This window comes from Coregonus lavaretus (assembly GCF_964263955.1).
Source record: "Coregonus lavaretus genome assembly, contig: HAP1_SCAFFOLD_3579, whole genome shotgun sequence".
NCBI lineage: Eukaryota > Metazoa > Chordata > Actinopteri > Salmoniformes > Salmonidae > Coregonus > Coregonus lavaretus.
This window is the reverse complement of record NW_028162113.1, coordinates 23739-46964: the sequence shown is the minus strand read 5'-3', so window position 1 is coordinate 46964 and position 23226 is coordinate 23739. Positions and strand designations below refer to the sequence as shown.

At 49.0% G+C, this 23226-nt stretch overlaps 1 protein-coding gene across 1 annotated transcript in view; it reads right to left on the bottom strand.

Moving 5' to 3' along the window:
• Positions 1-22747, bottom strand: part of LOC311116525 (TGF-beta receptor type-2-like) — a gene marked incomplete at its 3' end in the record, with an annotated part of 35191 nt that extends 12444 nt beyond the window's left edge. Inside the window, exons 1-3 of the mRNA XM_084191611.1 lie at positions 22493-22747; positions 6797-6947; positions 5558-5748 (exon numbers count right to left, since the gene is read on the bottom strand). Coding sequence (XP_084047737.1) covers positions 5558-5748; positions 6797-6947; positions 22493-22574 — 424 coding nt within the window. The remainder of the gene's footprint in view (positions 1-5557; positions 5749-6796; positions 6948-22492) is intronic.
• Between the last annotated feature and the right edge of the window lie 479 nt (positions 22748-23226).

The following is a 23226-nucleotide window of genomic DNA, read 5'->3' as shown; positions in this document are numbered from 1 at the left end:
TAGGGCCTAGAGGTAGAATGCTATGCTAGGGAATGCTAGGGCCTAGAGGTAGAATGCTATGCTAGGGAATGCTAGGGCCTAGAGGTAGAATGCTATGCTAGGGAATGCTAGGGCCTAGAGGTAGAATGCTATGCTAGGGAATGCTAGGGCCTAGAGGTAGAATGCTATGCTATGCTAGGGAATGCTAGGGCCTAGAGGTAGAATGCTATGCTAGGGAATGCTAGGGCCTAGAGGTAGAATGCTATGCTAGGGAATGCTAGGGCCTAGAGGTAGAATGCTATGCTAGGGAATGCTAGGGCCTAGAGGTAGAATGCTATGCTATGCTAGGGAATGCTAGGGCCTAGGGGTAGAATGCTATGCTATGCTAGGGAATGCTATGGCCTAGGGGGAGAATGCTATGCTATGCTAGGGAATGCTAGGGCCTAGGGGTAGAATGCTATGCTAGGGAATGCTAGGGCCTAGAGGTAGAATGCTATGCTATGCTAGGGCCTAAGGGGACAACAATGCTAGGCATTTATAGAGCAGGAATAAGCTGTGGAATCAGTCCAATAAATAAACAGAAACTTCCTGCTACATGGCATGGGTCCTCAGATCCTCAAAAAGTTATACAGCTGCACCATCGAGAGCATCCTGACTGGTTGCATCACTGCCTGGTATGGCGACTGCTCGGCATCCGACCGTAAGGCGCTACAGAGGGTAGTGCGTACGGCCCAGTTCATCACTGGGGCCAAGATTCCTGCCATCCAGGACCTCTATACCAGGCGGTGTCAGAGGAAGGCCCTCAAAATTGTCAAAGACTCCAGCCACCCTAGTCATAGACTGTTCTCTCTGCTACCACACGGCAAGCGGTACCGGAGCGCCAAGTCTAGGTCCAAAAGGCTTCTCAACAGCTTCTACCCCCAAGCCATAAGACTCCTGAACAGCTAATCATGGCTACCCGGACTATTTGCATTGCCCCCCCACCCCCACCCCATCTTTTTACGCTGCTGCTACTCTGTTAATTATTTATGCATAGTCACTTTAACTCTACCCACATGTACATATTACCTCAACTACCTCAACTAGCCGGTGCCCCCGCACATTGACTCTGCACCGGGCCCCCCTGTATATAGCCTCCCTACTGTTATTTTATTTTACTTCTGCTCTTTTTTTCTCAACACTTTTCTGTTGTTGTTGTTTTATTTTACTTTTTTATAAAAAAATTAATGCATTGTTGGTTAAGGGCTGTAAGTAAGCATTTCACGGTAATGTATAAACCTGTTGTATTCAGCGCATGTGGCAAATACATTTTGATTTGATTTGATATGTATCCTCTACGGAAAGAAGGCCTTCTGCCTCTCTGCTTAGAAAAGAGCTGGAAGGACCACAGCCTCAATTTTTTGTCATTTAGCAGACGCTCTTATCACGATCAACTTACGGGTGCAATTAGGGTTAAATGCCTTGCTCAAGGGCACATCGACAGATTTTTCACCTAGTCGGCTCGGGGATTAGAACCAGCAACCTTTCAGTTACTGGCACAACGCTCTTAACCACTAAGCTATCTGCCACCTCAGACTGGAGAGAGAGAGAGAACTGGGTCCCGTTCAGTTGTCATGAAACGCAGTAAGGTCCTGCTTTGACGCTCATTTAGTTTTTTCCCAAGTTGTGCCCTCATAAACACAACAACCCTGGTATGGAAACTGTCTCTCCAGCATATGAACCTGCACTACTGGAAAACAGGGAAAAAAAACGTTAAAGAAATAAGCATGAATAATGGTATATTTTCTGCTCTGTTTAACTAGAGGCAGTTTTAAAGCTGAACCAGTGTAGCGGAGTGGCGCAGTGGTCTAAGGCACTGCATCGCAGTGCTAACTGTGCCACTAGAGATCCTGGTTCGAATCCAGGCTCTGTCGCCGCCGGCCGTGACCGGTGAGACTCATGGGGCGGCGCACAATTGGCCCAGCGTCGTCCAGGGTAGGGGAGGGAATGGCTGGCAGGGATGTAGCTCAGTTGATAGAGCATGGCTTTTGCAACGCCAGGGTTGTGGGTTCGATTCCCACGGGGGGCCAGTATAAAAAAAATATGTATTCACTAACTATAAGTCGCTCTGGATAAGAGCGTCTGCTAAATGACTAAAATTTAAAATGTGATTTGGACGGAGTCAGGCGCAGGAGGGGTAAATCACAGAATAAATGGTTTATTCAGCCAATACAGCGGTTCGCAGCGATGCGTAGAACAACTACAGTGCGGCGTAATGGCGCACTGGAGAAAAACAAAACACGGGTGAACATCCCGGTGATAACAGTACATAAAGCTCCATCGAGCTATCGTCACCTACACATGAAACAATCACACACAAAGACATGGGGGGGGGCAGAGGGAACACTTATACAAGGACTGATGAGGGGATATGAACCAGGTGTGTGTAATAAACAAGACAAAACAAATGGAATGATGAGATGAGGAGCGGCGGTGGCTAGAAGGCTGGTGACGACGAACGCGCCTGCCCGAACAAGGAGAGGAGGCAGCTTTCGGAGGAAGTCATGACAGTACCCCCCCTTCACGCGCAGCTCCAGCAGCGCGCTGACACCGGCCTCAGGGACGGCCAGGAGGACGCGGAGCAGGGCGAGCCGGATTGCGACGGTGGAAATCTCGCAACAGGGAGGGATCGAGTACATTCCTTACCGGGACCCAGCACCGCTCCTCCGGACCATACCCCTCCCTCTCCACGAGGTACTAAAGGCCCCCCACCCGACGCCTCGAATCCAGGATGGAACGGACGGAGTTCGCCGGGGCCCCCTCGATGTCCAGAGGGGGCGGAGGGACCTCCCGCACCTCAGACTCCTGGAGTGGACCAGCCACAACCGGCCTGAGGAGAGATACGTGAAACGAGGGGTTAATACGGTAATCAGGAGGGAGCAGCAACCTATACGTAACCTCGTTAACTCTCTTCAGGTCTTTGAACGGCCCCACAAACCGCGGGCTCAGCTTCCGGCAGGGCAGGCGGAGAGGCAGGTTCTGGGTCGAGAGCCAGACCCGATCACCCGGTACAAAGACCGGGGCCTTACTGCGTTGGCGGTCAGTGATGGCTTTCTGACGACGCACGGCGCGCTGGAAGTGGCCGTGATCGGCGTTCCACGTCTCCTCTTTGCGCCGAAACCAGTCATCCACCGCAGGAGCTTCGGTCTGGCTCTGATGCCACGGTGCCAGAACCAGCTGATAACCTAAAACACATCAAAATGGAGATAGGTTAGTGGAGGAGTGGCGGAGAGAGTTCTGGGCATATTCGGCCCATGGGAAGAACACCGACCACTCCCCCGGCCGGTCCTGGCAGTAGGACCGCAGGAACCTACCCACATCCTGATTCACCAGTTCCACTTGCCCATTAGATTCGGGGTGAAACCCAGAGGTCAGGCTGACGAGACCCCCAGACGTTCCATGAACGCCTTCCAGACCCTAGATGTAAACTGGGGACAACGGTCAGACTATGTCCTCTCTGGCACCCCGTAGTGCCGGAAGACGTGAGTAAACAGGGCCTCCGCTGTAAGCAGGGCCGTGGGGGAGACCGGGCAGAGGAAGGAGGCGGCAGGCTTTAGAAAAGCGGTCCACAACGACCAGGATGGTGGTGTTACCCTGAGAGAGGGGAAGATCAGTCAGGAAGTCAATCGATAAGGCCTTGGAGGAACTGGTAAGGGATGTAATTTACCCGCTGAGAGGTGCCTAGGTGCCTTACTCTGGGCGCACACTGAGCAGGAGGAGACATACACCCTCACGTCCTTAGCCAAGGTAGGCCACCAGTACCTCCCGGTCAGGCAGCGCACTGTACGGCCGATGCCTGGGTGACCAGAGGAGGGGGACGTGTGTGCCCAATAGATAAGACGATCACGGACAAGAGAAGGGCACGTACCGCAGCCCAGCTGGGCACCGAGGTGGAGATGGCTCTATGCGTAACGCCCGCTCTATGTCCGCGTCCACCGCCCACACTACCGGCGCCACAATGCAGGAGGCCCGGGAGTATGGGGGTGTTGTCTTTGGGCCTCTCCTCTGTGTCGTACAGCCGTGACAGTGCGTCTGCCTTCACGTTCGTTGTGCCTGGTATATAGGACAGTGTGAAATCAAACCGGGTGAAGAACAAGGTCCACCTTGGATTCTTTCCCCTCGCTGCCCAGATGTCCAGGTTACGGTGGTCAGTCCAGACGAGGAAAGGGTGTTTTGCCCCCTCGATCCAGTGCCTCCACGCGGTCAGGGCTCTGACAACAGCCAACGGCTCCCGTTCATAATCCTCCGATAGTAATTGTCAAAGCAAATGAAGCGCTGCACCTCCTTTACTGTGGTTGAAATGCGGTCTCCCTCCATCTCCACACCGAAGGTGGTGATGTGGTATCCGAGGAAGGAGACAGACTGTTGGAAGAACAGACACTTTTTTGCCTTGGCATATAGGTCATGCTCCAACAGTCGGCCCAGCACTCTGCGAACCAGGGACACATGCTCGGCGCGCGTAGCGGAATACACCAGAATGTCATGGCTAGAAGGCCGGTGACGACGAACACCGAACGACGAAACCTGCCCGAACAAGGAGAGGAGGCAGCTTCGGAGGAAGTCGTGACAACCGGTGAGACGAGGGTGTCCTTGGACTATATAAAGCAACGTTAAAACCCAGTAAATAAAACACTTGGATTGAACAGGGGCATCCCTGCCAGGCCTGGAGTATTAAATACAATGAATAAACTGAGGCATGACTGTCTGAGTTCTCTCCCTCCCTCCCTCCCTCTCTGTCTCTCTCTCTCTCTCTCTCTCTCTCTCTCTCTCTCTCTCTCTCTCTCTCTCTCTCTCTCTCTCTCTCTTTCTGCTTTGAGTTAAAGACAGACAGGAAACCACATGTCTGAGATCTCCTGCGCGGCCCCACATGCCCCACACCACACTACTCTAAACTGTCTACCTCAACCTCTACCTCTCACAGAGCTGGAGTAGCAAGGCCCCCACACTATTCTCCACTATCTACCTCAACCTCTACCTCTCACAGGGCTGGAGTAGCAAGGCCCCCACACTATTCTCCACTATCTACCTCAACCTCTACCTCTCACAGGGCTGGAGTAGCAAGGCCCCCACACTATTCTCCACTATCTACCTCAACCTCAGGAGCATGGAAGTCTCAGTGTAGTTGGTCTTCCTGTAGCGAGGAAGGAGAGGATCGCTGTCCCACATCATCTCCACTCTGAAACTAATACAACAGCCTGTTCTATCCTGCAGTACTGCCGACGTGCCCTTGAGCAAGGACATCTAACCCAAATTGCTTCTGTAAGTCGCTCTGGATAAGAGCATCTATAGAAACCCTTACGGTATAACTATAAAGAGAATAGCTGTTTCCTTTCCTGTAAAGTTTCTAAACCAGTGCCAATGACACTGTTACTCACTGGTTTCTTACAGCGTTAGCCAATGTTTCAGCTGTAATTGTCAGCTGTGTAAATGATACGATTGGACGACTCAATGGATTGATGAGTTAACGGGTGAATGATTAAATGTAACAGAATAACTTGATGAAATGAATTGATTGCCCCAGTGTGTGTAAGGTACTCACTGGGAGTGAAGGACAGGTTATCATTACACTCATCTTCAGTACAGGAGCAGATAAAGAATGGTCCTCCAGAACTCTTCTTCTCCTTCATGGCACACGTAGAACTGTTGTAGTCATCCAGCTCCACACCGTACAGAGGCTTGGAGGGGTCATGACACAGAGTCTCAATGCTGTAGTTACCTTCATTCTTCCTCCTGGAGATATGGAGAGAGTGTCAGACAGACAGACAGACAGACAGACAGACAGACAGACAGACAGACAGACACAGAAACATGCACAGACACAGACAGAGAGATGGAGACACACACAGACAGAGAGATGGAGACACACACAGACAGAGAGATGGAGACACACACAGACAGAAAGATCGTAAGACACAATGACAGAAAGATCATAAGACACACTGACAGAGAGATGGAGACACACACAGACAGAGAGATGGAGACACACACAGACAGAGAGATGGAGACACACACAGACAGAGAGATGGAGACGCACACAGACAGAGAGATGGAGACACACACAGACAGAGAGATGGAGACACACACAGACAGAGAGATGGAGACACACACAGACAGAGAGATGGAGACACACACTGACAGAGAGATGGAGACAGACACAGACAGAGAGATGGAGACACACACAGACAGAGAGATGGAGACACACACAGACAGAGAGATGGAGACACACACAGACAGAGAGATGGAGACACACACAGACAGAGAGATGGAGACACACACAGACAGAGAGATGGAGACACACACAGACAGAGAGATGGAGACACACACAGACAGAGAGATGGAGACACACACAGACAGAGAGATGGAGACACACACAGACAGAGAGATGGAGACACACACAGACAGAGAGATGGAGACACACACAGACAGAGAGATGGAGACACACACAGACAGAGAGATGGAGACACACACAGACAGAGAGATGGAGACACATACTGACAGAGAGATGGAGACAGACCCCCCCTCTCCACTGTAACCCTACCAGATGGTGATGCAGACCCCCCCCCCTCTCCACTGTAACCCTACCAGATGGAGACAGACCCCCCCTCTCCACTGTAACCCTACCAGATGGAGACAGACCCCCCCTCTCCACTGTAACCCTACCAGATGGAGACAGACCCCCCCTCTCCACTGTAACCCTACCAGATGGAGACAGACCCCCCCTCTCCACTGTAACCCTACCAGATGGAGACAGACCCCCCCCTCTCCACTGTAACCCTACCAGATGGTGATGCAGACCTCCTCCTCCTGGGGACAGATAGCGGTGATGGAACAGTTGGAGAGGCAGCTTCCTGTCCCGTTGCAGGACGAAGACTCCACATCACAGAACTTACACAACTTCTTCAGGCTGAAGGACGGCGGGAACATCCCATCTGGAGAAACATAATGAATCAAAATTCAATATGTTGTCATTCAATCAATCAATTACATATTATGTAACTATTATCACTTTTCACAAAAACAATCACGGGGGTGAACTGCATGCTAGCAATGTAGTCATTTTTACATTTTAGTAGATGCTCTTATCCAGAGCAACTTACAGTTAGTGAGTGCATACATTTTCATACTGGTTCCCCTTGGGAATCGAACCCACAACCCTGGCATTGCAAGTACCATGCTCTACCAACTGAGCAACACAGGATCAGTCTGAGCTAGCATCTCTTTCTCTTAAGCTGATCTCTATCTGTGCTCCCTGACCTGTTGAGGCCTTCTGATCTGTCTGACTGTAACTTCCTGATCTGTCTGACTGTAACTTCCTGATCGGTCTGACTGTAACTTCCTGATCGGTCTGACTGTAACTTCCTGATCGGTCTGACTGTAACTTCCTGATCTGTCTGACTGTAACTTCCTGATCTGTCTGACTGTAACTTCCTGATCTGTCTGACTGTAACTTCCTGATCTGTCTGACTGTAACTTCCTGATCTGTCTGACTGTAACTTCCTGATCTGTCTGACTGTAACTTCCTGATCTGTCTGACTGTAACTTCCTGATCTGTCTGACTGTAACTTCCTGATCTGACTGACTGTAACTTCCTGATCTGTCTGACTGTAACTTCCTGATCTGTCTGACTGTAACTTCCTGATCTGTCTGACTGTAACTTCCTGATCTGTCTGACTGTAACTTCCTGATCTGTCTGACTGTAACTTCCTGATCTGTCTGACTGTAACTTCCTGATCTGTCTGACTGTAACTTCCTGATCTGTCTGACTGTAACTTCCTGATCTGTCTGACTGTAACTTCCTGATCTGTCTGACTGTAACTTCCTGATCTGACTGACTGTAACTTCCTGATCTGTCTGACTGTAACTTCCTGATCTGACTGACTGTAACTTCCTGATCTGTCTGACTGTAACTTCCTGATCTGTCTGACTGTAACTTCCTGATCTGTCTGACTGTAACTTCCTGATCTGACTGACTGTAACTTCCTGATCTGTCTGACTGTAACTTCCTGATCTGACTGACTGCATGCTAACTTAAGCCACGGAACCACTGAGCCGTCCTTTGTGGTAAAGGAGCCCTTCACTCAGCACCAGTGAAGAGGTATGAAAGTCACTCACACAGACAAAACAAGTCAAAGAACAGTCAGTCAGTCTGCCTCATATCTGTACATCGATAGACACAAAGAACAGTCAGTCTGTCTGCCTCCTATCTGTACATCGATAGACACAAAGAACAGTCAGTCAGTCTGTCTCATATCTGTACATCGATAGACACAAAGAACAGTCAGTCAGTCTGCCTCATATCTGTACATCGATAGACACAAAGAACAGTCAGTCTGCCTCATATCTGTACATCGATAGACACAAAGAACAGTCAGTCTGCCTCATATCTGTACATCGATAGACACAAAGAACAGTCAGTCAGTCTGCCTCATATCTGTACATCGATAGACACAAAGAACAGTCAGTCAGTCTGCCTCATATCTGTACATCGATAGACACAAAGAACAGTCAGTCAGTCTGCCTCATATCTGTACATCGATAGACACAAAGAACAGTCAGTCTGCCTCCTATCTGTACATCGATAGACACAAAGAACAGTCAGTCTGCCTCATATCTGTACATCGATAGACACAAAGAACAGTCAGTCAGTCTGCCTCATATCTGTACATCGATAGACACACAGAACAGTCAGTCTGCCTCATATCTGTACATCGATAGACACAAAGAACAGTCAGTCTGCCTCATATCTGTACATCGATAGACACAAAGAACAGTCAGTCAGTCTGCCTCATATCTGTACATCGATAGACACACAGAACAGTCAGTCAGTCTGCCTCATATCTGTACATCGATAGACACAAAGAACAGTCAGTCTGCCTCATATCTGTACATCGATAGACACAAAGAACAGTCAGTCAGTCTGCCTCATATCTGTACATCGATAGACACACAGAACAGTCAGTCTGCCTCATATCTGTACATCGATAGACACACAGAACAGTCAGTCTGCCTCATATCTGTACATCGATAGAGACAAAATATCTATAGAACATTTTGTTTTTTGGGCACTATACCAAAGAGTCTGTCCAATTAGTGTTTTAGCATGCCCTTCATATGACTGCAACCATGGGTTGTCTTTCATGACTCCAGTGTGTGTGTGTGTGTGTGCGTGCGTGCGTGCGTGCGTGTGTGTGTGTGTGTGTGTGTGTGTGTGTGTGTTTGTGTGTGTGTGTGTGTGCGTGCATGTGTGTGTCTGTGTGGGTTATCTGATCACCACTCCATACTCCAGGTTATTCACTTCACAGGATGCAGACCTCATTTAACTCTGAGACACATTGTTTACAGTCCAACTGCATCATTGAGTGTAGTACCACCCACACATCCAGAGGCCTGAGCCAGCTAAATACTGTCAATTAAGACACTAAAGGGTGGCTGAAAGTGAACGTCTGAGGCAGAGCACTGAGGGGGCTGAACTGTCCATAATTGTTGCACCAATGTTGTATATTGGTGGGATTGTATCGGTAAATGGCAAGTGTGGTGTCCTCTTGCTACCCACACAGCTATCCTGTCTAGAAGGTACAGAGCACAGGATCATCCATGTGGTATGTGGGTCACGACTGCAGCTGCTCAAACACTTCTGGTAGTCCTTTCTTAGGACCGCCCTCTGTTCTGATTGGGCCTTTCTGAATCCTTCTCGTTAGGGCCAGTATGTGTGTGTGAGAGAAAGAGCTTGTGGTTTTGTGCAATGCGCAAGAGGGAGAATGATTCAGTGTGCGTGCGTCTGTGCGTTTCAGTGTGCGTTGACGCTCGTGCATGGTCTGGTGGCAGCCTGTCCCCCCCCGTCCCCGTCCCCCCCCCCCCCCTGCTCGTGTGTCTCTCCTGATGAGCACCCTCGCCAGCCTGCTTCTGTCTGGCACAGTTCAGCTGGCCCACTGAAAAACCCTCGCCAGCCTGCTTCTGTCTGGCACAGTTCAGCTGGCCCACTGAAAAACCTTGGAAAGAGAAAGGCGTGTGTGTAATTATATTGTTACTGACACTGTGAGTGCTGTATCAACAGCCAAGGCTGCCAAAAAACTATATCAACTGAACTAATTACTACTGTTTTTTATTTAAGTAGGCAAGTCAGTTAAGAAAAAAATATTATTTACAATACTGAACTAATGAATATTGAGCTAATGAATTACTCCTAATCAGCTAGAATATCCTTATTTCCTCTCGTCTTACTGGCCTTCTGCGCTACCAACCCGAGTTATGTGGGACCTCATAGCGATACAGTGAGGCAGGATTCACAGCTAATCATGGCTACCCGGACTATTTGCACTGCCCCCCCACCCCATCCTTTTTACACTGCTGCTACTCTGTTAAGTATTTATGCATAGTCACTTTAACTCTACCCACATGTACATATTACTTCAACTACCTCAACTAGCCGGTGCCCCCGCACATTGGATCTGCACCGGTACCCCCCTGTATATATAGCCTCCCAACTGTTATTTCCCATTGACTCTGCACCGGTACCCCCATGTATATATAGCCTCCCTACTGTCACTTTATTTTACTTCTGCTCTTTTTTTCTCAACACTTTTTTTGTTGTTGTTTTATTTTTACTTTTTTTGTTTAAAATAAATGCACTGTTGGTTAAGGGCTGTAAGTAAGCATTTCACTGTAATGTCTGCACCTGTTGTATTCGGCGCATGTGACCAATACAATTTGATTTGATTTGATTTGATTTGATTCATGTCATCAGCCATCCATCCACTCCCCTCACAGAGAGACTACAGCCCAGGACAGAGATCTGATCCTGGGGAGGCCTGGCAACTGAGGGGGCCTGTAGGCCTGGTTCCTCTGTAATGACTCCAACAGGGGAAGAGAGTGGGAGTGGGTCAGTGGGCTGCAGGAGACATGACACAGAGCCTGTTAACTCGTTGGTGGTGTGGTTGGTGGTGTGGCCTGGACCTGGTAACTTAAGGAATGAGTTTGTCAGCTTGACAGCTGGATGTGGCAGTCAGGTAAAGAGGAAGCTAGTTCTGTCTGTGTGAAGCAGTCAGGTAAAGAGGAAGCTAGTTCTGTCTGTGTGAAGCAGTCAGGTAGAGAGGAAGCTAGTTCTGTCTGTGTGAAGCAGTCAGGTAAAGAGGAAGCTAGTTCTGTCTGTGTGAAGCAGTCAGGTAAAGAGGAAGCTAGTTCTGTCTGTGTGAAGCAGTCAGGTAGAGAGGAAGCTAGTTCTGTCTGTGTGAAGCAGTCAGGTAGAGAGGAAGCTAGTTCTGTCTGTGTGAAGCAGTCAGGTAGAGAGGAAGCTAGTTCTGTCTGTCTGAAGCAGTCAGGTAGAGAGGAAGCTAGTTCTGTCTGTGTGAAGAAGTCAGGGAGAGAGGAAGCTAGTTATGTCTGTGTGAAGCAGTCAGGTAGAGAGGAAGCTAGTTCTGTCTGTGTGAAGCAGTCAGGTAGAGAGGAAGCTAGTTCTGTCTGTGTGAAGCAGTCAGGTAGAGAGGAAGCTAGTTCTGTCTGTCTGAAGCAGTCAGGTAGAGAGGAAGCTAGTTCTGTCTGTGTGAAGAAGTCAGGGAGAGAGGAAGCTAGTTATGTCTGTGTGAAGCAGTCAGGTAGAGAGGAAGCTAGTTCTGTCTGTGTGAAGCAGTCAGGTAGAGAGGAAGCTAGTTCTGTCTGTGTGAAGCAGTCAGGTTAAGAGGAAGCTAGTTCTGTCTGTGTGAAGCAGTCAGGTAGAGAGGAAGCTAGTTCTGTCTGTGTGAAGCAGTCAGGTAAAGAGGAAGCTAGAAGTGTCTGTGTGAAGCAGTCAGGTAGAGAGGAAGCTAGTTCTGTCTGTGTGAAGCAGTCAGGTAGAGAGGAAGCTAGTTCTGTCTGTGTGAAGCAGTCAGGTAGAGAGGAAGCTAGTTCTGTCTGTGTGAAGCAGTCAGGTAGAGATGAAGCTAGTTCTGTCTGTGTGAAGCAGTCAGGTAAAGAGGAAGCTAGTTCTGTCTGTGTGAAGCAGTCAGGTAGAGAGGTAGCTAGTTCTGTCTGTGTGAAGCAGTCAGGTAAAGAGGAAGCTAGTTCTGTCTGTGTGAAGCAGTCAGGTAAAGAGGAAGCTAGTTCTGTCTGTGTGAAGCAGTCAGGTAAAGAGGAAGCTAGGTATGTCTGTGTGAAGCAGTCAGGTAGAGAGGAAGCTAGTTCTGTCTGTGTGAAGCAGTCAGGTAGAGAGGAAGCTAGTTCTGTCTTTGTGAAGCAGTCAGGTAGAGAGGAAGCTAGTTCTGTCTGTTTGAAGCAGTCAGGTAAAGAGGAAGCTAGAAGTGTCTGTGTGAAGCAGTCAGGTAGAGAGGAAGCTAGTTCTGTCTGTGTGAAGCAGTCAGGTAGAGAGGAAGCTAGTTCTGTCTGTGTGAAGCAGTCAGGTAGAGAGGAAGCTAGTTCTGTCTGTGTGAAGCAGTCAGGTAAAGAGGAAGCTAGAAGTGTCTGTGTGAAGCAGTCAGGTAGAGAGGAAGCTAGTTCTGTCTGTGTGAAGCAGTCAGGTAGAGAGGAAGCTAGTTCTGTCTGTGTGAAGCAGTCAGGTAGAGATTAAGCTAGTTCTGTCTGTGTGAAGCAGTCAGGTAAAGAGGAAGCTAGTTCTGTCTGTGTGAAGCAGTCAGGTAGAGAGGAAGCTAGTTCTGTCTGTGTGAAGCAGTCAGGTAAAGAGGAAGCTAGTTCTGTCTGTGTGAAGCAGTCAGGTAAAGAGGAAGCTAGTTCTGTCTGTGTGAAGCAGTCAGGTAAAGAGGAAGCTAGGTATGTCTGTGTGAAGCAGTCAGGTAGAGAGGAAGCTAGTTCTGTCTGTGTGAAGCAGTCAGGTAGAGAGGAAGCTAGTTCTGTCTGTGTGAAGCAGTCAGGTAGAGAGGAAGCTAGTTCTGTCTGTGTGAAGCAGTCAGGTAGAGAGGAAGCTAGTTCTGTCTGTGTGAAGCAGTCAGGTAGAGAGGAAGCTAGTTCTGTCTGTGTGAAGCAGTCAGGTAAAGAGGAAGCTAGTTCTGTTTGTGTGAAGCAGTCAGGTAAAGAGGAAGCTAGGTATGTCTGTGTGAAGCAGTCAGGTAGAGAGGAAGCTAGTTCTGTCTGTGTGAAGCAGTCAGGTAGAGAGGAAGCTAGTTCTGTCTGTGTGAAGCAGTCAGGTAGAGAGGAAGCTAGTTCTGTCTGTGTGAAGCAGTCAGGTAGAGAGGAAGCTAGTTCTGTCTGTGTGAAGCAGTCAGGTAGAGAGGAAGCTAGTTCTGTCTGTGTGAGGGAACATACTGTAGTAGTAGTGAACAGTCCTGAGTGGCGCAGTGGTCTAAGGCACTGTATCGCAGTGCTAACTGTGCCACTAGAGATCCTGGTTCGAATCCAGGCTCTGTCGCAGCCGGCCGCGACCGGGAGACTCATGGGCGGCGCACAATTGGCCCAGTGTCGTCCAGGGTAGGGGAGGGAATGGCCGGCAGGGATGTAGCTCAGTTGATAGAGCATGGCGTTTGCAACGCCAGGGTTGTGGGTTCGTTTCCCACGGGGGCCAGTATAAAAAATATATATGTATTCACTAACTGTAAGTCGCTCTGGATAAGAGCGTCTGCTAAATGACTAAAAATGTAAAATGTAATGTGTTTTAGAGACATGGATAGAGACGGCAGTAAAGAAAACAATGGAGATTAAACATGTCCTTCCTGTCATGTTTCCTCCCACACCAGAAATCAAAACATCCTCTTTGAGCTTCACAATATACAACATTCCTGCATCAAGAGGCATGTGATGGGATGCACATTATACACTAGCAAAGACTTCTACTGTACCGCAATGCCACAGCGTCTACATCAAGTCATGTGACTTCTACTGTACCGCAATGCCACAGCGTCTACATCAAGAGTCATGTGACTTCTAATGTACTGCAATGCCACAGCGTCTACATCAAGAGTCATGTGACTTCTACTGTACCGCAATGCCACAGCGTCTACATCAAGAGTCATGTGACTTCTACTGTCCTGCAATGCCACAGCGTCTACATCAAGAGTCATGTGACTTCTACTGTCCTGCAATGCCACAGCGTCTACATCAAGAGTCATGTGACTTCTACTGTACCGCAATGCCACAGCGTCTACATCAAGAGTCATGTGACTTCTACTGTCCTGCAATGCCACAGCGTCTACATCAAGAGTCATGTGACTTCTACTGTCCTGCAATGCCACAGCGTCTACATCAAGAGTCATGTGACTTCTACTGTACCGCAATGCCACAGCGTCTACATCAAGAGTCATGTGACAACCCCACTAGGCAGACTGCCTCTGCCACAGTCACTTCACCACATCACAGAGACCCGAGGACATCCTTATTGATTTGCACAATGTACAACATATAACCATTTTCATTACTTCTACAGTAGATCAGCAGGCATTTGACAACCCCACCAGGCAGATGGCGAATATACCACACCACAAAGACCCACAGCAGGGGTTAGGGGAACAGTCACATTCTTCCTGGCTGTCACCTAAATACACAGGGACACCATGCTGGAGAGGAGAGGAGACACGTCCTCCTGGCTGTCACCTAAATACACAGGGACACCATGCTGGAGAGGAGAGGAGACACGTCCTCCTGGCTGTCACCTAAATACACAGGGACACCAGGCTGGAGAGGAGAGGAGTCACGTCCTCCTGAATGTCACCTAAATACACAGGGACACCATGCTGGAGAGGAGAGGAGACACGTCCTCCTGGCTGTCACCTAAATACACAGGGACACCAGGCTGGAGAGGAGAGGAGTCACGTCCTCCTGAATGTCACCTAAACTAGCAGGGACACCAGGCTGGAGAGGAGAGGAGTCACGTCCTCCTGGATGTCACCTAAACTAGCAGGGACACCAGGCTGGAGAGGAGAGGAGTCACGTCCTCCTGGATGTCACCTAAACTAGCAGGGACACCAGGCTGGAGAGGAGAGGAGTCACGTCCTCCTGGATGTCCCCTAAACTAGCAGGGACACCAGGCTGGAGAGGAGAGGAGTCATGTCCTCCTGGATGTCCCCTAAACTAGCAGGGACACCAGGCTGGAGAGGAGAGGAGTCACGTCCTCCTGGATTTTACGTAAACTAGCAGGGACACCAGGCTGGAGAGGAGAGGAGTCACATCCTCCTGGCTGTCACCTAAACTAGCAGGGACACCAGGCTGGAGAGGAGAGGAGTCACGTCCTCCTGGATGTCCCCTAAACTAGCAGGGACACCAGGCTGGAGAGGAGAGGAGTCACGTCCTCCTGGATTTCACCTAAACTAGCAGGGACACAAGGCTGGAGAGGAGAGGAGTCACGTCCTCCTGGCTGTCACCTAAACTAGCAGGGACACCAGGCTGGAGCCCCTCAGGAACATTAGCACCACATAACTTACCCAGCGGGGGACTAACCGCTCCCCTTCATCTACTAAAAGATATCTCATGCCCCTCCGATTCCCCCGTCTCCCCCTCTAACTCTCCCCCTCCACTGCTCTCATTCCCTTTCTGAAACCTTTCTCCCCCCTCATACTCCCCCTGTCTCCCCCTCTAACTCTCCCCCTCCACTGCTCTCTTTCCCCTCCTGAAAGATATCTCCCTCTTCGACTCCCCTCTCTGTTTCGCCCCTCTAACTCTCTCTCTAATCCTCTGTCCAGGCGTAAGGGCTCGGTGAGGTGACATACCGATATCCATCCATTCCTAAATATATTTTAGGAGGAGGAGATGGAGGGGGAAGATTTCTCCGCCTCTGTCTCCCCCCTGTCTCTCCCTCCCCCTCTGAGTCCCCTCTAAACCCCTGACCAGGCGTGAGGGCTCAGTGAGGCGAGCCATGAGGGGATGACCTCTGCACTCTTAGGAAAAAAGGGTTCCAAAAGGATTCTTCGGCTGTCCCCATATGAGAACCATTTTTGGTTCCAGGTAGAACTCTTTTGGGTTCCATGTAGAAACCTCTGTAACCACAAAGGGTTCTTCAAAGGGTTCTCCTATGGGGACAGCCAAAGAACCGTTTTAGGTCCTAAATAGCACCTTTTTTTCTGAGAGTGTGGCTGGCCACCACGAGGAGAAGACAAGACTAATATGGTCAAATAAACAAATACCCAGCAGCCACTTGGAGGATCCCTGACCCCTTCTCTCTTCTCCTCATCTGCTCCATAAATAGATGTTTTGGAGCTCTCTCTCTCTCTCTCTCTCTCTCTCTCTCTGTCTCTCTCTCTCTCTCTCTCTCTGTCTCTCTCTCTCTCTCTCTCTCTCTCTCCTCTCTCTCTCTCTCTCTCTCTCTCTCTCTCTCTCTCTCTCTCTCTCCTCTCTCTCTCTCTCTCTCTCTCTCACTGCATATATATGTTGCTCTCTCTCTCCCTCTGTCTTCTCCCTCCCTCTCAGATCTCTCTCTCTCTCTCTCTGTCTCTCTCTCTCTCTGTCTCTGTCTCTCTGTCTCTCTCTCTCTCTCTCTCTCTCTCTCTCTCTCTCTCTCTCTCTCTCTCTCTCTCTCTCTCTCTCTCTCTCTCTCTCTCTCCCTCTGTCTTCTCCCTCCCTCTCAGATCTCTCTCTCTCTCTCTCTCCTCTCTCTCTCTGTCTCTCTCTCTCTCTCTCTCTGTCTCCTCTCTCTCTCTCTCTCTCTCTCTCTCTCTCTCTCTCTCTCTCTCTCTCTCTCTCTCTCTCTCTCTCTCTCTCTCTCTCTCTCTCTCTCTCTCTCTCTCTCTCTCTCTCCACTCAGAGTAGAGGCCGCAAGAGGTTACTGTAAACATGGGCTCATATTCACATCCCCTCCCTCTCTCTCAAAAGGCCATGACACAGTAAGCCCGACCAATCTGTACTCCCTTAAAACGAAATAAAAGCACTGACAGCAGGTCTATGAGGTCAGGTGTCAATGCAGCCCAGTGCATAACAACAGTAGTTATACAACAGGTGGGTCTAATCCTGAACACTGATTGGGTAAAACTGCATTCCAGCCGGTGTCTATTCCACAAGTTACCACCTGCTAAATCTATGACGTTAAAATGCCTATTTACTCTGTTCCATCTCACTGCGTAATCCACTGTCAATTTAACCCAGTCAGGCACTTTATAAACTTGATCTCCACTGTAAAAAGCATCCAGACATCTAATGGGACAACACTAGCTAACAGGACACTACTAGCTAACAGGGCACCACATACCAACAGGACACCACTAGCTAACAGGACACCACTAGCTAACAGGGCACCACATACCAACAGGACACCATTAGCTAACAGGACACCACATACCAACAGGACACCACTAGCTAACAGGACACCACTAGCTAACAGGACACCACTAGCTAACAGGACACCACTAGCTAACAGGACACCACATACCAACAGAACACAACTAGCTAACAGGACACCATTGGCTAACAGGGCACCACATACCAACAGGACACCACTAGCTAACAGGACACCACTAGCTAACATGACACCACATACCAACAGGACACCACATACCAACAGGACACCACTAGCTAACAAGACACCACATACCAACAGGACACCACTAGCTAACAGGACACCACTAGCTAACAGGACACCAGTAGCTAACAGGACACCACTAGCTAACAAGACACCACATACCAACAGGACACCACTAACTAACAGGACACCACTAGCTAACAGGACAACACTAGCTAACAGGACACCACTAGCTAACAGGACACCACTAGCTAACAGGACACCACTAGCTAACAGGACACCACTAGCTAACACGACACCACATACCAACAGGACACCACTACCTAACAGGACACCACTAGCTAACAGGACAACACTAGCTAACAGGACACCACTAGTTAACAGGGCACCACATACCAACAGGACACCACTAGCTAACAGGACACCACTAGCTAACAAGACAGCACATACCAACAGGACACCACTCGCTAACAGGACACCACTAGCTAACAGGGCACCACATACCAACAGGACACCACTAGCTAACAGGACACCAGTAGCTAACAGGACCCCACTAGCTAAAAAGACACCACATACCAACAGGACACCACTACCTAACAGGACACCACTAGCTAACGGGACAACACTAGCTAACAGGACACCACTAGCTAACAGGGCACCACATACCAACAGGACACCACTAGCTAACAGGACACCACTAGATAACAAGACACCACATACCAACAGGACACCACTCGCTAACAGGACACCACTAGCTAACAGGGCACCACATACCAACAGGACACCACTCGCTAACAGGACACCACTAGCTAACAGGACACCACATACCAACAGGACACCACTAGCTAACAGGACACCACTAGCTAACAAGACACCACATACCAACAAGACACCACTAGCTAACAGGACACCACTAGCTAGCAGGACACCACATACCAACAGGACACTACTAGCTAACGGGACACCACTAGCTAACAAGACACCACATACCAACAGGACACCACTAGCTAACAGGACACCACTCGCTAACAAGGCACCACATACCAACATGACACCACTAGCTAACAGGTCACCACTAGCTAACAGGACACCACTAGCTAACAGGGCACCACATACCAACAGGACACCACTAGCTAACAGGACAACACTAGCTAACAGGACACCACATACCAACAGGACACCACTCGCTAACAGGACACCACTAGCTAACAGGACACCACATACCAACAGGACACCACTAGCTAACAGGACACCACTAGCTAACAGGGCACCACATACCAACAGGACACCACTAGCTAACAGGTCACCACTAGCTAACAGGACAACACTAGCTAACAGGACACCACATACCAACAGGACACCACTCGCTAACAGGACACCACTAGCTAACAGGACACCACATACCAACAGGACACCACTAGCTAACAGGACACCACTAGCTAACAGGGCACCACATACCAACAGGACACCACTAGCTAACAGGTCACCACTAGCTAACAGGACACCACTAGCTAACAGGACACCACATACCAACAGGACACCACTAGCTAACTGGACGCTATTAGCTAACAGGACACCACATACCAACAGGACACCACTCGCTAACAGGACACCACTAGCTAACAGGACACCACATACCAACAAGACACCACTCGCTAACAGGACACCACTAGCTAACAGGACACCACTAGCTAACAGGACACCACTAGCTAACAGGACACCACTAGCTAACAGGATACCACCAGCCAACAGGACACCACTAGCTAACAGGACACCACATACCAACAGGACACCACATATCAACAGGACACCACATACCAACAGGACACCACATGTTGGTAACAACACATCTGCCACACTGATCCTCAACACGGGGGCCCCTCAGGGGTGCGTGTCAGTCCCCTCCTGTACTCCCTGTTCACTCATGACTGCATGGCCAGGCACGACTCCAACACCATCATTAAGTTTGCCGACGACACAACAGTGGTAGGCCTGATCACCGACAACGATGAGACAGCCTATAGGGAGGAGGTCAGAGACCTGGCCATGGGGTGCCAGGACAACAACCTCTCCCTCAACGTGACCAAGAGAAAGGAGATGATTGTGGACTACAGGAAAAAAAAGAGGACTGAGCACGCCCCCATTCTCATCGACGGGGCTGTAGTGGAACAGGTTGAGAGCTTCAAGTTCCTTGGTGTCCACATCACCAACGAACTATCATGGTCCAAACACACCAAGACAGTCGTGAAGAGGGCACGACAAAGCCTATTCCCCCTCAGGAGACTGAAAAGATTTGGCATGGGTCCTCAGATCCTCAAAAAATTATACAGCTGCACCATCGAGAGCATCCTGACTGGTTGCATCACCGCCTGGTATGGCAACTGCTTGGCCTCCGACCGCAAGGCACTACAGAGGGTAGTGCGTACGGCCCAGTACATCACTGGGGCCAAGCTTCCTGCCATCCAGGACCTCTATACCAGGCGGTGTCAGAGGAAAGCCCTCAAAATTGTCAAAGACTTCAGCCACCCTAGTCATAGACTGTTCTCTCTGCTACCGCACGGCAAGCGGTACCGGAGTGCCAAGTCTAGGTCCAAAAGACTTCTCAACAGCTTCTACCCCCAAGCCATAAGACTCCTGAACAGCTAATCATGGCTACCCTGACTATTTGCACTGCCCCCCCACCCCATCCTTTTACGCTGCTGCTACTCTGTTAATTATTTATGCATAGTCACTTTAACTCTGCCCACATGTACATATTACTTCAACTACCTCAACTAGCCGGTGCCCCCGCACATTGACTCTGCACCGGTAACCCCCTGTATATATAGCCTCCCTACTGTTATTTTATTTTACTTCTGCTCTTTTTTTCTCAACACTTTTTTTGTTGTTGTTTTATTTTTACTTTTTTGTTAAAAATAAATGCACGGTTGGTTAAGGGCTGTAAGTAAGCATTTCACTGTAATGTCTGCACCTGTTGTATTCGGCGCATGTGGCCAATAAAATTTGATTTGATTTGATTTGTTTTGATATCAACATCTATTAAATGACAACAGAAAAGGCCAGATGTTAAGACAGCTAAATGTCAGAGAGATGTGGTACTGTATGAGCTCTTAGCGACTTCCTACACACACACATGCACGCACACACGCACACAAACAAACACACACACACACACACACACACACACGCACACACACAAACAAACACACACACACACACACACACACACACACACACACACACACGCACACAGACACACACACACACACACACACACACACACACACACACACACAGAGTGATCTGGTTTTATAGGAGCTCTGAGCAACTTACTGTGGAGGAGGAAGGCTTGGATTGTAGCAGCACAGTGTGTGTGTGTGTGTGTGTGTGTGTGTGTGTGTGTGTGTGTGTGTGTGTGTGTGTGTGTGTGTGTGTGTGTGTGTGTGTGTGTGTGTGTCTGTGACACAACATAGGATGCTAGCCGGGTCGCACAGTTCTCTAGTATGTGGGGTTTCCAGGTTGAAAATAGGCCTCTCCGTGGGAGGAGAGAAGAGGGGGAAGAGAGGAGGAGAGAAGAGGGGGAAGAGGAGGAGAGGGGGAAGAGGCCGAGAGGAGGAGAGGGAAGAGGAGGAGAGGAGGAGAGGGAAGAGGAGGAGAGTAGGAGAGGGAAGAGGAGGAGAGTAGGAGAGGGGAAAGAGGAGGAGAGGAGGAGAGGAGGAGAGGAGATGGGGAAGAGGAGGAGAGGAGGAGAGGAGGAGAGGAGGAGAGTAGAGGGGGAAGAGGGGGAAGAGGCCGAGAGGAGGAGAGGGAAGAGGAGGAGAGTAGGAGAGGGGAAAGAGGAGGAGAGGAGGAGAGGAGATGGGGAAGAGGGGGAGATGGGGAAGAGGCCGAGAGGAGGAGAGGGAAGAGGAGGAGAGTAGGAGAGGGGAAAGAGGAGGAGAGTAGGAGAGGGGAAAGAGGAGGAGAGGAGGAGAGGAGGAGAGGAGATGGGGAAGAGGAGGAGAGGAGGAGAGGAGGAGAGGAGGAGAGGAGGAGAGTAGGAGAGGGGAAAGAGGAGGAGAGGAGGAGAGGAGGAGAGGAGATGGGGAAGAGGAGGAGAGGAGGAGAGGAGGAGAGGAGGAGAGGAGGAGAGTAGAGGGGGAAGAGGAGGAAGAGGAGGAGAGGAGGAGAGGGAATGAACAAACAACCAGAAAGTAGGGTAGAAGGAATCACAACGACCATGTTAATGACAATAGAATCTCTGCTTACTACTACATTATAACACCCAGGATGTTATCATGCTGAATGTCCTACTATGCCAACCCATGTTAATAACTACAGAATCTCTGCTTACTACACCATTATAACACCCAGGATGTTATCATGCTGAATGTCCTACTATGCCAACCCACGCAACATCACACATGCAGACCCTGTACACAGGTTCTCTGTTGGGATGGGAGGTAGGGGAATGCAGAGATGGGATGGACCAGGGTTTATTTACACGGCATACTAAACACCTATGATTGCAGAGTGACTGTGTAAACACACAGTCCGAGGTAATGTTAACAAACAAGCATCACACCCAGAGAAAAGTGGTAAAAGGCTGGACGCATTATTGGGTTGAGGTTTTATACAAACACTCTGCACTAAACGGTGCATTAAACCACGTGTCGCCGAATAAAGTTCCATGCATCAGATAAACGGTAAACAGACAGACAGATGGGTGGATAAACGGCATTTAAGTCGGCTATAGCCTAGTATACATAAATATCGTATTTATTTTTCTAATGATATCATCTAATGATATTATATTCTTCTTCTTCTTCTTCTTCTACTTTTTCCTCTTCTTCTTCTCTTCTTCTTCTTCGTCTTCTTCTTCTTCTTATATTCTAATGATATTATCTAATGATATTATCCTAAAACTTCAACTCTGCAATGTTTTGTGGAAGTGTCACCTGTTGCGCTGTACTGAAGGTACATGTTAGTAGCGCACATACCAATAGCTCAAGTTATATTTATTTTTAATTGGCAAACATTAATAATTCGTTTTCACGGTAAATTACAGGTGTTCACGTCACTGCAAAACTCGTAGAAGTGTCAAGAGGATGAACTTCAACTTTAACTCACCCACTCTGCTCGGTTCCAGAACGGATACAAACAGGAAAGGTATCGTGCCCCACCAAAGTAAGGAAAATCCACGTCGCTCCATGACTGTAAATATATTTTCAACAGTTGTTGATTAAAATGTATCCCGCTTCTATGTAAAGTGTAATAGAGAGAAAGCTTTGTGGAAGTCAAGAATGCAGCGTTGAACGTTTGAGCCGCGCTTTGGGAGAGGCAGACTCTCTCCACGTAACACCCTTCTCCAGCGCAGCTGTAGACTCTCTGCTGAAGAATCTCTCTGTGAATGCAGAGTGCACACTACGTTGAGTCAGAGCATGGAGGTGGGTTCTCTATCGCGAAACAGGAAATATTTTCAAAGGCAGAACTTTTTCCACCCTCTCTCCCTCCCTCGCACACCAGAGTTTTACTCAAACCTGTAATTATACACCTAACATTGAGAGCGGGCCTACGCAAACTCATAATACGATTATGTTTGAGTAAACAAACATGGGGCGAGAAATGATCTGCCATAACATAACAAGAACATGATTTATGATACACAACTTTAGATTAAAATGTTTGATACACAATCCTACTAAACTACTACCTATAATTATGTTATTATACTGTATCAATGTCAATATGTGATCTGGCAATGCTTTGATATAACATTTATTTTGAGGAGAGAGTGAGAATAGAGAGTCAGAAAGAGAGAGTGTCAGCAAGAGAGAGAGTCAGAAAGAGAGAGGGGGGGAAGA